The 22136-nt window shown below is 41.7% G+C and overlaps 1 protein-coding gene across 9 annotated transcripts in view; it reads left to right on the forward strand.

Annotated features, from left to right (window-relative positions):
* The first annotated feature begins 3196 nt into the window (after positions 1-3196).
* The window catches only part of il15l (interleukin 15, like), a 28839-nt gene continuing 9899 nt past the window's right edge, over positions 3197-22136 (forward strand). For 2 of the 9 annotated variants that reach the window (XM_059331895.1, XM_059331897.1), the window contains exons 1-4: positions 5803-6133; positions 6258-6473; positions 21102-21149; positions 21772-21819. In XM_059331895.1, the coding sequence (XP_059187878.1) occupies positions 6294-6473; positions 21102-21149; positions 21772-21819 (276 nt within the window). In that variant the 5' untranslated portion in view covers positions 5803-6133; positions 6258-6293. Of the gene's footprint in view, positions 3402-3508; positions 3539-5802; positions 6134-6257; positions 6474-21101; positions 21150-21771; positions 21820-22136 lie in introns of those variants that run through there. The other 7 variants (XM_059331898.1, XM_059331901.1, XM_059331900.1 and 4 more) reach the window with 4 other exon arrangements.

A 22136-nucleotide genomic window follows, 5' to 3' on the forward strand; every position in this document is an offset into this window, starting at 1 on the left:
AAGCTGAAAGTGACTCATGAAGATCAGATTTCTGCAGCAGTAAGCAGCTGCTCCGTGTTCAGCTCTGTGACGACTTCTTTTACACTTTAGTTAAATCAGTAACTTTTAGCATTTAATGAGCTGGAGTATATCTTTTATTTTGCTAATCCTGCAACCACAGACGCGTTGAAAGGTCGAGTGTCCAACAAGTGCTGTATGCAATCACCTAATGTATTGTTATTGTTATTTCTGTTATTGTTTTGATGGTTTTTAAGGTTGGTGATAAGTGTGGTTTATTAATAATCTATCTGTTTAACCATTTTATTATTCTTTTTTTATTTTATTGTTTATTTATGAAGTTAGTCTTATCCTCTTTGGCACTTATTATCCTTAAAGTAATGTTGGTATTTTGCACAGTGTCCTCAGCTCTTGGTTGTGTAAGTGTGTGTGTGTGTGTGTGTGTGTGTGTGTGTGTGTGTGTGTGTGTGTGTGTGTGTGTGTGTGAGTGTGAGTGTGTGTATCTGAACATGACGTGTCTGGTGAACTCTCCTTTAACTTCAGACCAGGCCAATATCTGTGTGTGTGTGTGTGTGTGTGTGTGTGTGATGTTTATTCCCATAGTGATGTGCTCAATGACTTCACACTCTCTCTGTTAACAGTGGCCTCCAGAAACCTTAATTTTCATCCTTATTGGCTGTTCAAAAGCCAATTAGGTGGGAAAGCTGCATGAACTCTGCAGAGGATGAAAGGTTTTATGTCATATTAATGCACAGATGATGTATGATGCAACATGCTGGGTTTCCACAGGCAGCAGAGCAGATTGACTGTTTTTATAAGTATCAGTCTGTAGCTTCCCTGAAGTGTTCCTTATGTAAACAAACCACAAATTTTGGTTGAAGTTGGTTTGTTTAGCATCAAAATAATATTTTCCCAACAAGCCCTTCTGAAAACTTTTCCCCATGACCTGACGTACATTTCTGGATGGCGCCGATGCTCCATATATACAGTCATGAAAAAATGATTAGACCACCATTTTTTTCTTCAATTTCTTGTTCATTTTAATGCCTGGTACAACTAAAGGTACATTTATTTGGACAAATATAATGATAACAACAGAAATTGCTCATAAGAGTTTAATTTAAAAGCTGATATCTAGACATTTTCCATGGTTTTCTTGATAATGATTTTTGTTATTATCAAGAAAACCATGGGAAATGTCTAGATATCAGCTCTAAAAACAAACTCTTATGTTGTTATCATTATATTTGTCCAAACAAATGTACCTTTAGTTGTACCAAGCAAAATGCTTCAAATGAACAAGAACTGGGAGAAAAAGGGTGGTCTAATAATTTTTTCCATGACTGTATATCCTTATTCACAGCCAGTGTGCATCACCGTTGGTGGTCCTGCTTTGGACGCCATGTTGGTTCAGATCAGAGACTGAAAGTCACATAAACAAACTGACAGACCTCAGTAGACCGAGAACTCCTCTGAGTTAAAATTAGCTGGCTTTGGAGAGAATGATGTTTATGAACGATGAAGGCTGCAGAAAAATGTATTATAGCCACCTTATTGAAAAATCTATATCAGTTTAAGTGGACATTTTATTTACATTTTTTTCACCTTTTCACCTTGCTGTCAGACAGCCTGTTATGATGGGACTGAAGCTGTTATCTGTGATCTCTTCAAAGCCACCAGACTCCCCTTATAAAAACAGCAATTTAACTTTACTGTCATCTCATTGGGTTAGTTTGTTTGTGTAAACATGTGAGTTTGATCCAAACTCATGTGGCGTCTACAGCAGAATATTTCACAGCTTAGTGGGCGTTTCCATTTCAAAAAGCTGGAAAAGAGCTACGAGCTTCAGTCAGGAGGTTACACCACCGCTCACGCTGTTTTATAGTTAGAGCAACTTTTTAGCTTCTTAAAACCAGTGGCGGAATGTAACTAGATACATCTACTCAAGTACTTGTACTTTACTTGAGCATTTACATTTCATGTAACTTTATACTTTTTACTCCACTACATTTATGTGACAGCTTTAGTTACTTTTCAGGTCGAGATTTAACGTAAAAACATGTTACATTAAAAATTATTGGACTTTTATTGGACCACAAAACAGTATATTAAGTAGTTCTAATAAGCCCTGCTTACATCAATACATCAATACAAATAACTTATAATACATTTTGAATATATAGAACAATCTGAGTGGGTTCATTCTGCACAAAGAGTACTTTTACTTAATATTTTGATGCTGATACTTTTGTAATTGTAGCAAATGTAAGTTTTGAATGCAGGACTTAGTAGTGGAGTAAATCTGCATTGTGGTATTAGTACTTTTACTGCAGTAAAGTAATCTGATTACTTCTTCCACCACTGCTTAAAGCAAACGTCAGCCAGCTAAACCAACCTGTAAGCGTTGCTTCTGCAGTGAGACAGTTACAGTGCAAAATGTGTCTTATGAAAAAGTGTGCAGTGTCTCAGCTGCCTGTGTGAACCCAGCATGAAGTTTAGAGTGCTAAAAATCATTTAGACCAGATCTAACGTCCCCAAACGTTAAAAAAAAATCATGTTTCTTGGTGAAAGAAAACACTTCCTGCCCTTCTTCCATCAGTCCGACTGCTCAAAAGTGATCTTTCTCTCACGCTAACCAAGTGGGTTTTGTTTCTAAACCTAACTATTCCTTAATCACAGAAGCATGTCAAGTCACTAGACTCCAGTATGTATTATCTGACTGTTTGGACTCATGTTTCTATATGCAGATGAACAATGAGCAGTCCCCAATAAAGTCCAATCTGGATTATTTGAAGTCAGGCTGTAAAATGTCACAGACGTGGAGGTCAAATATACAAACCTAACCTAAAGAGAGGTGTGTGGTTTCAGCAGGACACTGCAACAAACTTTGTTTTTGGGGAACTGGTGAAAAGGGAAATATTAACTAAATGTTGATCCAGTAACCCTCAGAGTCAGTGAGATGTACGGAAAATAAAGGTATGAGGTGCAAAATCAAAACAAAGTGACTCATGGTTTTTATTTACTCGACTGTCATGAAGGTTACTCGTGGTGTCCAGATGATATTGATCTGTTCTGCAGCTCACTGAGCTCCACTTGATTATATTCTTTAAAATGCATTTTGTTTTGGAGTAGCTACCTGCACGTCTTCTGCCTGTCATCTGTTTTATCTTGATCAGCTGCACCCAGGACTCCACATCCTGCCTCCCAGGTTACCTGCAGGCACATTTACTCACAAAATCCTGAACCAGTGTGAGTCATAAGCAGCACATAAATCAAACCTTTCCTGTTCAGATAACGGCGAGTAATGTGTAGCCTACATGTACATGAAAAGTTGTGTGTGACATGAGACTGTTTGACTGAACTTGTGTGAACTGTAACCGTATCAGTGAGGTTGAGCGATACAGGTGTTTAATCTTTCTTGTGTGTGTTATTCAGTTTCAGTTTTGGTTTAGAGTTGCTATAAAGACTTTGACCTGAACTTTTACCTGTTTTTTCATCCACTGACCTACAGTTGATTCTGCGGCGGTCCTGAACTGTGAAGGTAAGAGCTTCTCTAATCTTTACTTCTCAGGTTTGGTTCGATCGTAGGCAGATGCCCTGAAAGTCTGTAACCCCGTACACAGAGTTGTTATCTTGCTATCGGGAGTTAAACTGCCTGTATTGCGGTCTCAGCCCCGCTGAAGTCCCACGGACTGATTGAGGGGATAAACACTCATATCCTGAAGCTTTCTTTAATGTTACACCTTCAAAGTTAATAATTAAGTGAATCCTTCACTTTTTCAGTTGGACTCTTGTGGCACTGTTTATTGAAATTAAAATATAAGCCTTCTGATTATGCAACCACAAATGTAAAGTTATCTATAAAAGGAGGATCTCACAGTTCTCTGGCACAGCTCAGATTTAACCAAACTCCATTCAGAAAATAGTGATTTTAAAAGTAGTGTTCTTGTGTTCTTGCAGACAGACCTGACGAAGCATGAGTTCAGACTTTTTCCACATCAGCATCATGTTGTAGTTATTTCTGCAACTTTTAGATTTGTTTATTGACATTAAATCACAGATAAATCACTTTTTCCTGGCTTCATACTGAGGTATTAGTTCTGTACCAGCAGTCATCCAGACACAGTTCTTGCAGAAGGTGATGAAGTTCACTGGCTAATGTTATTAATCCAGACACGACACTTTTTTGGGAGATTCTCAGCTTTGGGTGGAAATCTGAACTCTGAGTGACCTTATCCAGGTCTTTAATGAATCACTATAATCATCCTGCTGCCTCCTTATATTTATCTGTATTTGGGTCCAAGCAGTAATTCCTGACACATTTTGTCAACATCCGTCCAGTGAAACCACAAACTCCCTCTCCACTCTCATTAGGTCTGACCCAGATTGTTATTTGAATATGATATACTACAGACGAGGAGCAAAAAAACTTTTTTTGAGCTACATTTCAGAAACTAGATGATGACCTTTAACATGAAGCCTTAAATGTGCATTCTGGCCTTCAAGTCACTCTGTGACAAGCTGTTTCATTTGGGATGCCAAAAGGCGTAACTGTGTTCAAACTGAATTTGCTGATAGTTTTGAGACTTGGCAGATACGTTGATACACGATGAGTCCTCCTCCCCTGTTTCACATGAAATTTGGGGTTTCCTTTTAATCAGACCAGAGATTGTTTCTCCAGAAAAACATCATATCTCATATTAACAAGCAGCATAAACTCTGTCTGTTGCAGCCAGACATTTTATCTGGTGAAAGTTTTGCTTAAAAAGTATGTGAATCCAGAAATGCACTCGGTGACTCTGTGATCTTGCTGGAACTATACTATATTCCACGATCAGAATTGGCCAGAAAGCTCTGGCGGCTCTGAGTCTCTCCTGAGTGTCTCTGGGTCCCAGAGCCTCCTGCCAGATTGACGTGCCCGGAACACCAGCTGGCTCCTTTCAAAGCGGTATTAATAGCCGTTCTATGTTTTCCATGTGACCCCATCTGCAAAATATTCAGCAGCTCACTCATTTTCCAGAAATGTCCTTTTTTTTCTCACAGTATGAAACTCATTATAAACTCATCTGCAACCAGCCTGACACACTTTTTGGTTTGGTTCGTCCAAATCAGAGTGAAATTGATACTTTTAGTTGGTTTTGTATTTACCCCCTCTCACAGGTGATCTCAGACTGGTTGTTGGTCCGCACCAGGGTTCATTTCAAGAGAGCAGGCCTGCAGCTCTTCTGTGTGGAGTTTGCATGTTCTCCCCTGGTCCTTCGGCTTCCTCCCACAGTCCAAAAACATGCAGCTTTTGTTTAATAAGTGACTCTTAATTGCCCATAGGAGTGAATAAGTGTGCGTGAATGCTTGTTTGTAGACCCTGCCTCTAGGCTCCAGCCCTCTGTGACCCTAATTCAGATAATCGGTACGGGATAATGGATGGATGGGAATTCTCTCTACATCTTTGCCCAAAATGCCTGTTATTTGCAGCTTTTTATCAGAATTATTGTGCCACTGAAACAGGAAACTGTTCCTGTTAAAACCTGAACACGTTTGGATGGTAAACTATAATAATCAGGTTGAGGCTTCTAAACGTTTATTGAGCCGATTGTGTGACTCACCGTGCAACCCTGCCTCCACTTACTGAGGAAAAATCACAGGAATGTTTGGATGATTTATGTGAAAAAGAAGCGGGAAGAGGAGGGAGAAGCTCAATGAAGCTGAAGGAGGAGGGAGTAAGGCATGATGGGAGGAGTGAGGAGTGAAAACAGAAGTGCAAGAGATAAGAGACGGGAAACGGAGAGGAGAAAGCTCTCTGAGGGAACTGAGAGCAGCTTTTACAATGTGGAACCTCAGCAGCTCCTGCACATGAAGGAAACTTTCCTCGCTTTCTCCTTTTTTCCACAGTTTTTGGGAGCTACTGCACTGATCTGCTTTGGAGCATATTTGTCCTGAAGTGACGCATTAACTTGTTGGAACACGAGGATAATCTGACGCTTCTTTGATGGAATTTTGGATGTTTTTCAGGTTGCAGCTGTTCTTCTAATCTAGGTCTAACCTCTAGATTCTTTTTTCCTCTTTTTTAAAAATTATTTCAATTAGTTGCGTTCTGGTCCTGCCCTGGCACTCTGACTGCAGGAATTAGTGACAGAGTGTAAGTCCGGATGTGGATTAAACTTTGTGGAGAGTTTTAAGACCCTTTGTGGGGCCTTTTTCAAGTGTTCGAAAATTAGTTTTAATATCAGAACTTTAAATCTTTACTGGTGTCTGTTTTGTAGACGCTGGTGCCTTGCTCGAGGGCACGTCTACCGTAGATGTGTGAGACAGCAGAGGATGATGTGATGATGATTTTGCTGAGAGGGAGGATAGCTGTGGCGAGTGCGTATCTGTGTTTCGTCTGTCTGCTCGCCGTGGTGTCGCAACCAGTCAGCAGACCCTGCAGCAAAGACATCATCAAGAGAGTCAAGTCCCTCATCGAAAAAGAACCGCAACTGGTAAGAGTCTGATTCTCCTTAATATTTAACCCTCTGAACCCCAACAAATCCTTTCAGGATGTTTTTGTTGCTCTTTTTACATTCTCCTCTCTGTGTCCTTGTATTTCACTCCAATATATAAAATCTATATAAAAATGTTCTGCAACTCTATGGAATCAGCACAATCATGGATAGAAGTGGGAACAACAAACATGTCTTTGTGCAGAATAACAGTCAGAATGACAGAAATCAGAAAAAAAAGAAAAAGCGCAAGTTCAATTTCTCTGACAAATTACTTTTCCAAGTGCCCACAAGTGTCCTGAATGTAGTAAAACCAGTTTCTCCACATATTCTACATATTGAAGTATTGCATATGTTTCCAGCCTCTCCTGACCTCTCCTCTCTGCTCTGTGTAAACAGCCTCTCCTGTCCTCTCCCCTCTGCTCTGTGTAAACAGCTTCTCCTGTCCTCTCCTCTCAGCTCTGTGTAAACAGCTTCTCCTGTCCTCTCCTCTCTGCTCTGTGTAAACAGCCTCTCCTCTCCTGTCCTCTCCTCTCTGCTCTGTGTAAACAGATTTTCAGTGAATATTTGTCACATGCTCGTTGGTCTCAGCAGAATCAATCATGTCTTCACAGTGTCTATGAGGAGTAGAATTTAATGTTTTTAACAGGATCTGGTTAGTGAAAACGCTTAATTTTAAATGACACGTGTAGAATAAAGAGATTCTGACACAATATCAACATTTTAAGCTTCGGTTGGGTCACTGTTTCTACAGAAACTGATCTGTTCAAGGACTATTGGTAATTTCAAACTCTGACGATAACAACCTTTAAAAAAAACATATGTATAGTCCCACCGTCTTTCAGAAAACATATTTTACCTGAAACATCATATAAAAGACTTTAAATTCAAGATGCAGCTGCAGAGTGAGATGGTTTTATGACCACAATCATTATATTGCATTTATAATGCTTCATGACTGCGCTTATAAAATACTATAAAAGTGACTTATAATGGTGCAAAAGTCTCTGATGCTCTTTACTAGTTTACACATAGTCAGGATCATAACAGATCAGACCAGTGTTAACTGGTGTCAGATTTTAATTTCAAATGGGGTCTGACTGGAAAGCTGAGATTCTTGTGGATTCGATGAGCCCAGTTTTCTTCATGTGTGATGATGTTAGTGAGTGAAACTTGAGCTCAGTGTATAACAATCACTAGAGCATTCGGAGAATGGATGGCTGAGACACTAGATTCACAATAAGGGGGGTTCTCAGCAGGATACAACACACACGTGCTGCCATACAATCGCACAAAATACACAAATTTACTAAATGTCAAAAGTTTCTGAAACCAAATCACAGCATGGATTTTTCTCTGCTGCTCTGAAGGTCTTGGAGTCTGAATGTGGGACTCTGGAGGGATTTATGACTATTTTTATTACTTCTTAATATTCTCAATATTAAAATAAGATAAACTCAGCAAATGTGTTGAACAAATAGCTGCAACAACTGAAACACAGCTGGATGTTTCTGCTTTATCACAATGTGTCATTGTTGGAGGAAAGTAAAGTGAAATGCATTTAAAAGAATCTATTGTGCATCATTAGTGATAATTAAAGAAGAGGCTGGAATGTTAATAAATAATGCTGACAGTAAGGAATAAGAACAGAACCTGTAAATATAAATCAGTTGAGATGTATTTCAAAATAAAAGTCATGTATTAGTACTTGAAATAGCTCGGCTACATTTCTGAATATTGTTATATAATTCCTGACGATGATATATGATATATGATATATTTAAATACATATCGACACTTCTGACTACATACATGATGAAAATCACTCAAGATTTTTCATGTATCAGAATTTTTAAGACATTTTCTTCACAATTTTGTGCTATTTTTTTCCCATAAGGCTCACAGCTGACATATGTTTTACTTCCTGTAAATAATCTGTTTCATCTTATTCCCATATATTTATTCATCATATATGCCATTATAAACCAGATGGAGACACTGTGTCATTTCACTGTCAGCTGATTTGTTGTAAAGTTATCAAAGAAAACAGCTTCTCATTTTCTCATGATAATGATAATGTTCTGCAGATAAGGTGTTACGGCCCCAGCCGTATAGTCTGTAGTTGTGCGTGTGTCTGTGCGCATGCGTGCGTCTGTGTGTTTGCTCCCTCCCCTCAGGCTGCTGGAGAAGGGTGATTGGAGCGTTCCGGCGACCACGGGAGCCAATCAGATTCGGCAATTAGTGAGCCACATCTTTCAAAAGGCTGGATGGAGCTTCAGTCAGGAGCGGCTGGATCTGTTGTGAACCGTCGCCCAAACCCTTGTCTGTGCTCGGCATTTCGTAGTATTGAATACTGTGTTTCATTGTAGTTGTACTTTTGTACTGTGTAACAGTACTGGGATTAGTGGTAGTTGTTATTTTGTACTGTGTAACAGTTAGAACTGACCCTGTTTTTTTGTTGTTATTTCATTTTGTCAAACCTTAAGCCTGAAGGGTCCTTTTGTTTGTATATCTTACTGCTATTTTATTTCTTATTAAAACACCTCTGTTAAAACCACTACATCTGGTTTATGTTATCTCCTTTTACCCCTTTAAGAGCTGGTGGACGTAACATAATTGGGGGCTCGTCCGGGATAACTTTAAAAGTTCCCGAGGAGGTATTATAAAAAGAGAAAAAAATTGTAGTATGATTTGTTTGGATGTGTAAAATGTGCGGAGAATGGAGAAATTTGACATTGACTCATTTCTGGCTGAGCCTTCGCTTTCACAAGTTGAAAGCTGTAGAAAAGATGATCTCATTCAAATTGCTGATCATTTACAAATTGCCTACTCCCGGCAAGCTCTCAAGAAGGAGCTCAAAGCCTTAGTTACTTGTAAATTGGTGGAACAGGGGTTGATTGAAGCATCCGCGGTGCCTGCGGGTGACACCCTGAGCGAAGGGGCTGGTAGTATCAAGGTGGATAGTGAGCCTCTCACTGGAGCTGAGAAAGGGAGTGGTGCGCGGCCGAAAGGGCCAGACACACGCTCTCGCTCAGGCTCCTCCTCGTCCTCCTCAGCAAGCTCTGGCTCCGTGAGCGAAGCCCGGCTTAAAGTCAGGCTTGCCCGGTTAAAGCTAGACGCTCGAGAAAAAGCTGAGAGCAGGGATGCCCAGCTCAAGTATCAACTTGAAATCAGAAAGCTGGAGATTGAGGCTGAAACTGCTGTCCGCATACGCCAGCTCGAGCTGGAGTCTCAGAGGGAGACTCATACGCTCACTTCGCCAACCGGTATGTATCCTCCTACCACCAGTTTAAATCACACTGCCTTTGACATTAGTAAGTATATAAGTTTAGTTCCTACATTCAGAGAGTCGGAGGTTGATTGTTATTTCAGCGCGTTTGAGCGCATTGCCTCCGCACTTAAGTGGCCACAAGAGGCCTGGCCTTTGTTAGTGCAATGTAAAATACACGGTAAAGCCCAAGAAGCTATTTCTGCGCTTCCTTTGGAGGAAAGCTTGAAATATGACAGTGTTAAAGCCGCCATTCTCCGCGCATACGAGTTGGTTCCCGAAGCCTACCGGCAGAAATTTAGGAACAGGAAAAAAGCGCCGAGCCAGACATTTAGTGAGTTTGCCAGGGACAAGGGAACCTTGTTTGATAAGTGGCTTGTGTCGAGCAAAGTAAATGATTTTGAATCTCTGAGAGAACTGCTGTTGCTAGAAGAGTTCAAAAATTGTATGTCAGATCGTATTGTTGTGCATTTGAATGAGCAAAAAGCAAATTCGCTCTCTGCTGCTGCTGTCTTGGCAGATGAATATGTTCTCACACACAAATCTGCCTTTCTTTCTGAGAAACCTCGCGGCTCCCCGGTTAGTACCGGTAATGTGTCCAAGCCTCTGAGCCAAAATAAAGTGGAGCGCGAGTGTTTTTATTGTCATAAAGCTGGACATGTTATCGCTGACTGCTTTACTCTAAAAAGAAAAGAGCAAATGGGTAAAAATGTGCCGCAGCAAAAAGGTGTCGGCTTGATAAATTCTAAAGTAAATGCTTTAGAACCCGAGTTTATTGATGACAAGCCGGATGCTTGTTTTGAGCCCTTTATTTTGAAAGGGAATGTGTCGCTACCAGGTGAGCCTGCAGATCAGCGCCCGGTGCGCATCCTGCGAGACACCGCCTGCTCGCAATCGGTCATTCTCGCCAGTGTGTTGCCTTTTTCCGACAAATCAGCCTGCGGTTATGGTGCGGTGTTGCATGGCATTGAGTTGGGTTATGTTCCGCGTCCTATGCATTACGTGCATGTCGCAACTGAACTAGTAACTGGTGTGTTTCCCGTAGCTGTTTGCCCTGCCCTCCCAATTAAAGGTGTTGCATTTTTACTGGGAAACGACATCGCTGGGGGCAAAGTGACTCCCACTTTAGAGGTGCTGGAAGTGCCGCAGCACCATGAGTCAGGTAATGTAGGCACAAGTAATGATTCTGATCTGTTCCCGTCATGTGCTATCACCCGGTCTCAGTCAATGAAAGAAAACACTGTGGCGCTGTCTGACAGTTTTCTCATGTCAGAGTTTACAGAACAATCTGAGACTGAGAGCAAACCAAAAACACCGGGTAAAGTGAAAGACAACACTGCCGCTGCCCAGGCGCGCTCGACCAGCACTACGTCACCATCGGACAGTGCGTCTCTGCCCGTCTCCAGAGAGCGCCTGTGCGCGGCGCAGGGGATGGACCCAACGTTGAAGACCTGCTTCGCTAATGTGGTGAGTGCTGACAGAGCAAGAGGTGAGCAAGTAGCCTACACGATCGATGATGGTGTTTTACTGCGTAAATGGTGTCCTCGTAGTAAGGTTGACTGTGATTGGAGTGTTGTACACCAGGTGGTTATCCCTACGGTGTATCGTTCGCATGTGCTGTCTTTGGCACATGAGAGTCCGTGGTCCGGACATTTAGGAATAACAAAAACCTACCGGCGTGTTCTCAAACATTTCTTTTGGCCTGGTTTAAAGTCTGATGTTGTTAACTACTGTCGCTCTTGTCATGTGTGTCAGATTACAGGTAAGCCCAATCAGGTTATCCCTGCTGCGCCGTTGCATCCCATACCTGCTGTAGGTGAGCCTTTTGATCGTGTTATCATAGACTGTGTTGGTCCTTTACCAAGAACCAAGGGTGGAAATCAATTTTTACTCACCCTGATGTGCGCTTCCACCCGATTCCCTGAAGCTGTGCCGCTGCGTAAAATAACATCCAGTTCCATTGTAAAGGCATTGACAAAGTTCTTTTCCACATTCGGTCTTCCGCGCACAATACAAACTGACCAAGGCACAAACTTCCAGTCAAAACTTTTCAATCAGGTCCTCCAGACATTAAACATCCAGCACGTAGTATCCAGCGCGTATCATCCTGAGTCACAGGGCGCGCTGGAGCGGTGGCACCAAACATTGAAAGCCATGCTGCGTAAGTATTGTTTAGAAACAGAGAAAAACTGGGATGAAGGTCTCCCATTCGTTTTGTTCGCTGCCCGTGAGGCTGTCCAGGAATCCTTAGGATTCAGCCCCGCGGAGCTTGTTTTTGGCCACACTCCTCGCGGTCCGTTAAAATCTCTCCAGGAGCAGTTTCTGGCATGTGAGTCTTCCGCAGAGGAAGGTGTGCTGGATTATGTATGTAAATTCCGAGAGAGATTGCATCGGGCAAATAAATTGGCAAAAGAGACTCTGTCCTCTTCGCAAAAAGTCATGAAGCGCTACTATGACCGTTCCGCTGTTCTCCGGCGTTTCCAGGTAGGTGAAAAAGTTTTGGTCCTGTTGCCGGTGCCCGGTTCCGCTCTCTCCGCCAAATTCGCCGGCCCTTACGAAGTTTGTGAGTGTTTGAGTGATACTGATTATGTTGTTCGCACCCCCGAGAGGAGGCGTAAGACTCGCGTGTGTCATATTAATATGCTTAAAAAGTATCACACGAGAGACGTGACAAAAACTGAGCCTGCCGTAATACACGGTCCGTGCGCTCTAATTGTGGCAGATTCTCAGAGTCCTCCAGAGGACTTAGTTATGCGCCATTCGGCACTTCATAGCGCTCGCTTGCCAAATTCAGAAATGTTAGCGAAACTCCCCTCAGTGTTGAGTCATCTGACGCCTGACCAGCAGCATGATGTCCGCGGTCTTATAAATGGTTTCCGGTGTTTGTTTAATGATGTGCCCACAAAAACCAACGTGCTAAAGCATGATATAGATGTAGAAAATGCTCGGCCCATTAAACAGCATCCCTACCGCGTAAATCCAGTAAAGCGGGAGCTAATGAAGAAAGAGACAAAGTATCTTTTAGAGAACGGCTTGGCTAAGCCTAGTATGAGTGCTTGGAGTTCTCCGTGCCTTCTAGAGGCAAAATCCGATGGATCACCACGGTTCATCACCGACTTTAGGAAAGTGAATGCTGTCACTGTTCCAGATTCGTATCCTCTTCCTCGGATGGAAGACTGTGTTGACAATTTGGGGACTGCTAAATTTGTGTCAAAACTAGATCTGTTGAAGGGTTATTGGCAGGTGCCTTTGACAAAGCGTGCTTCTGAAGTATCTGCGTTTGTGACTCCAGATCAATTTTTGGAGTATAATGTAATGGCGTTTGGCATGTGTAATGCACCAGCAACCTTCCAAAGGTTAGTGAATATTGTGTTGGCTGGGATTGATAATTGCAACGCCTATCTAGATGACCTCATTGTGTACACCGTAACCTGGGAGGAACACATGCAGGTCCTTACAAAGGTTTTTCGCAGGCTGGCCGACGCATCACTCACTCTGAACTTAGCAAAATGTGAGTTTGGCAAAGCTACCGTGACCTATCTTGGCCGACAGGTAGGCCAGGGCCAGGTTCGTCCCATAGAGGCTAAGATAGCTGCCATCGCAGCGTTTCCTTCCCCCTCCACCCGGAGATCTCTGAGGAGTTTCCTTGGCTTGGCGGGTTATTATAGGAGTTTTTGTAGAAACTTTTCCATTGTTGTTCAGCCCTTAACTAACCTGCTTAGCCCCAAAGTTGATTTTGTGTGGACCCAGGCGTGTCAGCATGCTTTTGAAAGCATCAAGGCTCTGTTAAGCCACGCCCCCGTGCTCGCTGCTCCTGACCTTGCTCGCCCATTTAAACTGGAGGTTGATGCAAGTGCAGTCGGAGCCGGGGCAGTTCTGCTGCAGGAGGATGTCTGTGGGGTTGACCACCCGGTGTGTTACTACTCCAGGAAGTTCAACAAACACCAGGTAAATTACTCCACCATCGAGAAGGAGGCTCTTGCTCTGTTGTTGGCACTCCAACATTTTGAAGTTTATGTTGGGTCCAGTCCCCTGCCAGTTGTTGTTTTCACAGATCATGATCCGCTCAGATTCCTTGCGCGCATGTACAATCACAACCAAAGGCTGATGCGGTGGGCGTTGATCGTGCAGGACTTCAACCTGGTAATCCGTCACAAAAAGGGTAAAGAAAACATCATTGCAGATGCCTTGTCCAGGCTTTGACTTGTTTTGTTGTTTTGTGTGTATAAACTTGTAAAATGTCAACAACCACGGGTTGTTGATTTAAGGGGAGGGGTGTTACGGCCCCAGCCGTATAGTCTGTAGTTGTGCGTGTGTCTGTGCGCATGCGTGCGTCTGTGTGTTTGCTCCCTCCCCTCAGGCTGCTGGAGAAGGGTGATTGGAGCGTTCCGGCGACCACGGGAGCCAATCAGATTCGGCAATTAGTGAGCCACATCTTTCAAAAGGCTGGATGGAGCTTCAGTCAGGGGCGGCTGGATCTGTTGTGAACCGTCGCCCAAACCCTTGTCTGTGCTCGGCATTTCGTAGTATTGAATACTGTGTTTCATTGTAGTTGTACTTTTGTACTGTGTAACAGTACTGGGATTAGTGGTAGTTGTTATTTTGTACTGTGTAACAGTTAGAACTGACCCTGTTTTTTTGTTGTTATTTCATTTTGTCAAACCTTAAGCCTGAAGGGTCCTTTTGTTTGTATATCTTACTGCTATTTTATTTCTTATTAAAACACCTCTGTTAAAACCACTACATCTGGTTTATGTTATCTCCTTTTACCCCTTTAAGAGCTGGTGGACGTAACATAAGGAGTTAATTATCTTGTAATCTCGAGATAATGCTTTTAAAGAAATCACTGCAATTAGGTGAGCGACAAAGGACTCCTCCTGCTTCTAAATAATCCAGTAAAAAATGCTAAAACGCTGCTAGAAGTCACCAAATCTGAGAAATGCAACTGTTTTATCTGAGTTTCAGTATCTTTCAAAACTGTTTCTCCTGTCTGTCTGTCCGTCCGTCCGTCCGTCCGTCCGTCTGTCAGATCTCCCTCAGAAAACAGATCATTAAATACAGATTCAATAAATAAAAATAAGAAATGAAGCTCGGCCGTTTGTCTTCCAAACATAGTTATAAGTTATTAGTTCAAAGGTATAATTACATAACTTATAACTATAACTTATAAGACACATTTAAATATTTTATGACTGCATCAGGGAGTTGTTTATACATGTTTATGAGTGTAGTCAGTGTGTTATGATAAATTTGGAATGCACAAGAGATGTTTGTTGGATACAGAAACTTGTAACTTGTCGAGTTGAAACTTGTCGAGCTTCTCAGATCAGAAGTTAATTGCTTATCTTCAAAAAGATGCAGGAATGATCCCACAGTTATGATCCAGCACGTGATTATGGGTGGAGTTTTACTGAAGTAGTATAATATAATATTTCATAACTGATTTCAACATTCATGCAGATGTGGAAAGAGTGGATTCAGATATTTCAGAAATGTTGAATACACAAGATATGACCAAATACTAAAATACTCATTAATATCTTGACAATATTATCTTGTGGGAACAAGATATCCTTTGATATCTTTTTATATAAAATTCCAGCAATTTAGATTCATAAGTGGAATAATAAGACACTGATTGAATCTAGAAAAAGTCACTCAGTAGAGTTCAGCACATCCTGCACAGCGTCATCGCTCTGATAAACCAGAATCCATTCAGAAAACAGTTGTTTTAACAGCAGTGTTCATATGTTCTTGCAGACATATCTGACAAAGCATGAATTTAGACTTTTTCCACATCAGCATTGTGTTGTAGTTATTTCAGCATCCTTTAGATCAGTTTATTCACATTAAATCACAGATAAATCAATTTATCTTTGCTTTGCACTGATGTGTTAGTGCTGTACAGCAGTCATCCAGACACAGCTCCGGCAGAAGATGTAATTCTGAGCTTTGTGAATCTCCAGATCATGACCCAGTAGTGAGAGAAATTTTCTGCAGACAGACAGCCAGACACATGACCTCCTCCAGCTGAAAAATAACAATGACGAAGCAGCCCAGATATTCAGTCACTTCGTCTCTAATATGCTCCAAAAGCACCAGTTCTTTCATTTCCCAGATGCAGATTCCTAATCATATATATACATATATATATATTTTTTATATATATATTTTAAAATAAAGTGTACAAATAAAAGTTGTGTAGACTATACAAATAATGTTAATAAATAAACACTGAAGCACATGAAAAGGCTGGATGATTATGTTCACTATGTGCATGTACACATGTTTAAATACAGTGTGCCAGGTTTTTACAAAAAAAATAAAAATAATGTTTACTGGATGCAGAGGATGTTTTGGTTTCTCATGCTGCTACGCCTTGCTGCATCCCTCTGTCACTCTGCAGGAACACGTGCTCGCTGCTGGAACAGCTTGTTAGATAACAACTGTTTCATAACGATGAGTCCACAGGGCATCAGGCACGAGCAGGGTGTGTCTTCAGGCTCCGAGCCTTCAGCTGAAATGATGCGTTTTATTAGTTGGATCAGACTTTTGTCTTCATCTCTGGCAGGCTGAACTGTGGCTTGTTAGCATGATAACTGTATGAGTATTGGTTTTGGCACTAGATTATAAGTGCAAGGACCACCAAAGTTTTTACAGTTCATCCTGAGGAGAACATGAAGAACATTTTATCACAATCCGTCAGAGGTCAGATAATCCTCAGGGGAACATCACTGTCTGTTCAATATATAATGGGAATCCATCCAATAGTTGCTGAGATATGTAAAGTATAATTATCATATGACATCATGAAATTTGACTATTTCAAACATGTCATTAACAATGAGACAAACTACTTGTTTAGGTTTAGGCACTGAAACTAAACTGCTCAAAATGTTTGGAAATATTATTTCAATTATTCAATTATTTCTCCTCTTTAATAATACTAATTGGTGTTGTCTTATATATGGTTGGATAGCCTGATTAGTCACTGTTACAACAAGGTACAACTTGTAAGGATCGTGCATTTATGGAATAAGCAACACAGCTAAACTTGTGAGGAGTGCCCAAAACAAATGTGCCAAAACCCCCTAAAGCAGTGGTCTCCAACCTTTTTAAGCCCAAGATCCCTGACCTCCACCTTGGTGAGAGGCAAGATCTACCCATTGAAGTGTTGAAAGAAAAAGACAGCCCAGATTGTACTTCCAACTTGACGCCTTTTATTCAGGCTAATTGTATTTCAATTACATGAAATGCTTTGGTCCAACGTTCAAATTAATGCAACAAAGAAAACACTGTAACTAGCATATCAAACTGGCCATAGCTTCAATTCTAACACATCAACTTCAATTTTAAGTTATTCAATTTCATTTTAACACAAAAAGAAAAGGTACGTGGAATTTGTGGAATTTTCCACTTATGAGGACAGTACTTTGTTTATGATAGACAAGCAGATCATTTCAAGTGTTATGCTTATCCACTGAAGCTTCATTCAAGTCACATTAATATCAGCATTTAAGAAAATAGAACTGTAATGCTAACAAAATTCTCAATGCAATTAGGCCAAGTAGCTTTATGTCCAACACAAAAAATAAAGGTGTGGCCTATTTCCTTTTGTATGAGGTAAGAAGGCACACACACACACACGCAAAACACACTAACAGTGAGCAGATCACATGCAGTGTTATGCTTATCCACTCAAGCTTCATGCAAGTTACATAACATCGGCATTTTAGAAACTATATATCAATAAAATGTATTATTATTATTAAAGCAGAACTGTAATTGTGTTTTAACAAAATTCTCAGTCAGTGTAAATAAGCTCAGTGCAGTTATGTACCATCTTATGTATCGTCACTTTTCACATTTCCATCAGATGTCAAAACTGGCATGTTACTCAACCAGGTTAGTGAGATGGCTGTGACTGAATACTGTCTGTGAGTGCTTTGTAGTTTGGCTCATAGCTACTGACAGCTAGTCTGAGACAGTCTGTGAGGTGTTTGTCAGTAAGGCGGCTCCTGTACTTTGATTTAATTATTTTCATCTGTGAAAATGCCATTTCACAGAGGTAAGTGGACCCAAAGTAGGCACTCACTCTTAGTGCACATGAGGTGAGGAGGGGAAACTTCTCCCTGCTGACAATTCCCCAAAAGTTACTGTCCCGTGCTCTTGCTTTCAGCTCAATGTCATTTTGCAAATCAACCATCTCCATGTCAACCCCACTAGGCAGAGCAAATACCTGCTGAAATCTGCCTGATACCTGTTCCACATCGATGGTCAGGAATGGGTTTAAGACGAATGCAGCAACATCTTCCATGACGTCTAATTCAGCAAAACGCCGACTGAACTCTGCTGCCACTTTGTCCAGGTGAACACAGTACTGCTCAGGGTGAAAAGCGTCCTTGTCACCGATGGCCTGTGACATTTTCTCCAGGTTGGGAAAGTGTGTCAGCCTCCCGTTTTTCTCAGCTGTGTGTTCCAAACACCGAGCTTGGCCTTGAACGCATTCACTGCGCTTATCATGTGGGGCAGGTGTCGGTCTTTCCCCTGGAGCTCGTTGTTCAGTGCGTTCAGTTTTGCCGTCAGGTCTGTCAGAAACCCCAGGTCCAGCAGCCACTGATCATCTGACAGCTCCTCATGCTCCTCGTTCCTTGTCTCCAGAAAAGTCTTTATCTCGGGCAGCAAATCGACAAATCGCTGCAGCACTTTGCCGCGACTCAACCACCGGACATCAGCGTGGAGGAGTAGGTCTCCGTACGCAGCATCGAGCTCATCCAATAACACCTTGAATAAGCGGTGCTGAAGCGCTTTTGCTCTAATCGAGTTGATCAGTTTAACCACCAGAGTCATCACTTGAGAAAAGTTCACGGCCTTCCCCGCCAAGGCCTGCTGGTGAATGACACAGTGGTAATTCACGAAGTCAGGAAAATCCTGGTCATTACGGCACAGAGCAATAAATCCAGCGCGCACACCACGCATCGCTGGGGCTCCATCAGTTGTAATTGCCACCAGTTTGTGATTCGGGATGTCATGATCACGAACATATTTTTTAAACGCGTTGTAAATATCCTCACCTCTCGTTCTCTCCTTTAAGTGCAAAAGAGTAAGGAGATCCTCTTTTGTTGTAGAGTCCGGGAACGCCATCCTAACAAATACAACAAGCTGAGCTGTGTCCATTACATCCAGGGATTCATCAAACTGTAGTGAAAAATATTCACAGTGTGACAAGTCTTTTAGCACTTGTCGATCCACGTCCCCTGACAAATCCTCGACCCTCCTCGCCACTGTATTGGGCCCAAGCTGGACACTGCGGAGCGCAGTTTTGATGTCGTCTTTGTTTTTGAAGCCGTTGAAAACCGTCTCTGCAGTGATGGCCATTGCCTCCTTGAATAAATCACCATCTGTAAAAGGCTTCTTGTGTTTAGCCAAAAGGTGACTAATTCGGAATGAAGCTTCAGTTGCGGCCTTATTTTGAGTAGCAGGTTTTGTGAAAAGCGACTGCTGGGCCTTCAACCCCGCTTTCAGCTCAGCAACTTTCCTAGCGCGGATTGCGCTCTTCGGGGAAACTGTCTTTGAATTTGTCGTGGTTGGTGTTGTGGTGCCGCTCCAGATTTCTTCTTTTAGACAGCGCTAGAGTTTGGTGGCACAGCATACAAACACACTTGTCTTTCACCATGGTGAAAATAAATTCCTCTTCCCATTCCTCATGGAAATGATACGTTTTCAATTTCTTTCTCGGAGCCTCCGCCATGCTAGCTGACAACATTGCCGTATATTGTTATTTTGCGACAGTTAATGTGCCAGTATCCTTCTTTGATATTATTGGTCAATTTAATGCCGCCTGTTACGCTCCAAAAATACAAGGACTGGATCAGATAAGATAGAGAGAAAAGAGAGGCGCTTGCAAAACTGAACATTAATCAGCCATAATGTATTTGTGTAATCATTTCTCTATTATTTTCGGGATCTACAGTAAATGTTTCAAAGATCGACCAATCGATCGCGATCGACGGGTTGGCGACCACTGCCCTAAAGTATCTCCTGTTGGTGCTACAGTTGTTAGACCTGATTGGTTCCTGATTGACAGCACTTGTGTGGATGGGTCCTGAATTTGTGTGTTCTCCAAAATCCCCAGCAATATTCTCCTGTATTTGTTCTTGGTCAACTTATTATTGAGTGGGCTTGTAAGGGAATATACATATCATATATTCTATCCACCGGGCTTCTTCTTCTTCCATTTCTTCCGTGTTTTTTTCAGTCGACTACTCCTCCCAGAGTTTTGGTCACACATGCATTAACGAGGTATCAAATCAACCGGCTCGGCCATGACAAGTTTCCTTAGACTTTTCTAAGGGTTTCGTCAAATGGTTTTCAAATTTTCGGCAAAAACACTCCAAAAAATGCCCCCCAAAGTTACCTTATGGAGAGGCTAGAGTGGATGACATCATAGCTAGAGTGGAGCGGGAGAGAAAAATTTGTCAAAAAAATCAAATTTGGAAGCTGCGCACGAGGCCGCAGATGCCACTCTACAGAAATAATGTATTCATAAAAACGTAGGAAAATTTGTCTTCTTACTCTGAAGAAGACAAACAAAAAAGACAATGGTCTGGTTAAGCTGTCAGAGTTATAGTTTGGGTGTAGGATGCACAGATGCACCACCAATACGCACCCACAGCCTCATAAACCGCCATGTTAAAAAGGCAGGAAAATTTCTGGAGGAAAGCAGAGGTACCAGTTCCTTCTGATTCCTCTGAAAAAACAATTTCTTTATTTTACTTCACATGTATGTAGACGTTCAGGAAGAACTCAGGATGCTCAAAGTGAAGTTTAAAGATACAAGCTACGGTTTGGCCAAAAATGCTTTCTGTAACTTTCAGCTGTTTTTCTCTCTCTCTCAGTGGCGTCAAATGGCACAGGAACAGCTGCAGTTGATTGCTATGCTTTGGTTGACTGTCAATAATACATGTGGGCATTTCAGCAGAGGGGATGCACACCACACTTTCTGGAGGAAATGCAGTTTATTTCTTACGCCCTTTCACAATATTTCTAAGCAAACTGTCAATGGTATATTTTTAAAAGCCTATTTGTTCTCTCATATGAACACACATGTTGAAAGCTTGATCTGTAACATACCTAAGCAACAGTAGAGATAATATATTGTAAACTACTCAGCAGTGTCAATAATGTATGGGTGAGAGTCATGGGCCAGAGTCAAGCACACTCAAAATTTCTTTAGAAATGTCCTAGTTAAACTTACTGTTGATGTGACACAATGATTATCAAGAAAATGTAAAAAAAAATGCACTTAATATCAAAAAGGTTGCTGAACCCTGATTTAGTCTGATCTCTTCTTCTTTTAGAGGGAGTTGAACTGCACACTGTACACGCCAACTGCCGAGGACTTCCGGGTACGAGTCTTTACTCTCTAAATGTCCTATTGTCCTCACAAGTCACTTCCTAAGAGACTCAGGTCCTCCACTGCTTTCATCACCAATAAAACATCAGTAGAAGTCAAAACATTGTGTGAGTTCAGACAGAAATTAAACAAAAGAGAAGAGACAGAAACTACCAGGAGGAAATATATCAGGGGTCAATTTAAAGCTGAAATGGGAACTGTGCATTTCATTTGTAACCACAGCGGGAAAAAAAGTTTATTCCTGATAAAAGCAGACTGCTGGTTAATGATTTCAACTCTGATATGATGTTTTTATAACCTTTAGTACCTTCAAAAGTACCAGATGGACTCATGAACCGGTAATTCCTTGGTTAAAATGCAGCTTCACAAATCAAGAAGCTCTTTGACCCACTGTGAAGCTTTGGCGACCCTAGTGGGGGCCAGGACCCTCAGGTTGGGAACCAGTAGCCTAAATAAAACAACAGATCTGTTGGAGATTTATACTTTGATGTAGTGTCATAATTAAACTTAGTGAGAAACTTAAGGTTGATGTGACACACTGATAACCAAGAAATTGTAAAAATGGCATCAAAAGGTTGCTGAGCCCTGATGTAGCTGTTCTCTTCTTCTTTTAGAGGTGGTTGGACTGCAGACTGTACACGCCAACTGTCGAGGACTTCCGGGTATGAGTCTTTACCCTCTAAATGTCCTGTTGTCCTCACATGTCCCTTCCTAAGAGACTCAGGTCCTCCACTGCTTTCATCAGTAGAAGCCAAAACGGACAGAAATAAAACAAAAGAGAAGAGACAGCAACTACCGAGAGAAAGCCAATCAGGGGTCAGCAACCTGAGGCACAGCGGTTAACTAATGACACACTAGCAAAAACGGCGGCAAGAGAGTTTTTTGAAAATGTTGCAGAACTCTCTCTGCATGCTGAATCACATTCAACATTTTGTAAATGAGTGAATGTAATTTATAGCAGTGCACTGAAACGGGAACT

Source organism: Centropristis striata, chromosome 4 (assembly GCF_030273125.1).
Source record: "Centropristis striata isolate RG_2023a ecotype Rhode Island chromosome 4, C.striata_1.0, whole genome shotgun sequence".
In the NCBI taxonomy this organism is placed as follows: Eukaryota; Metazoa; Chordata; class Actinopteri; order Perciformes; family Serranidae; genus Centropristis; species Centropristis striata.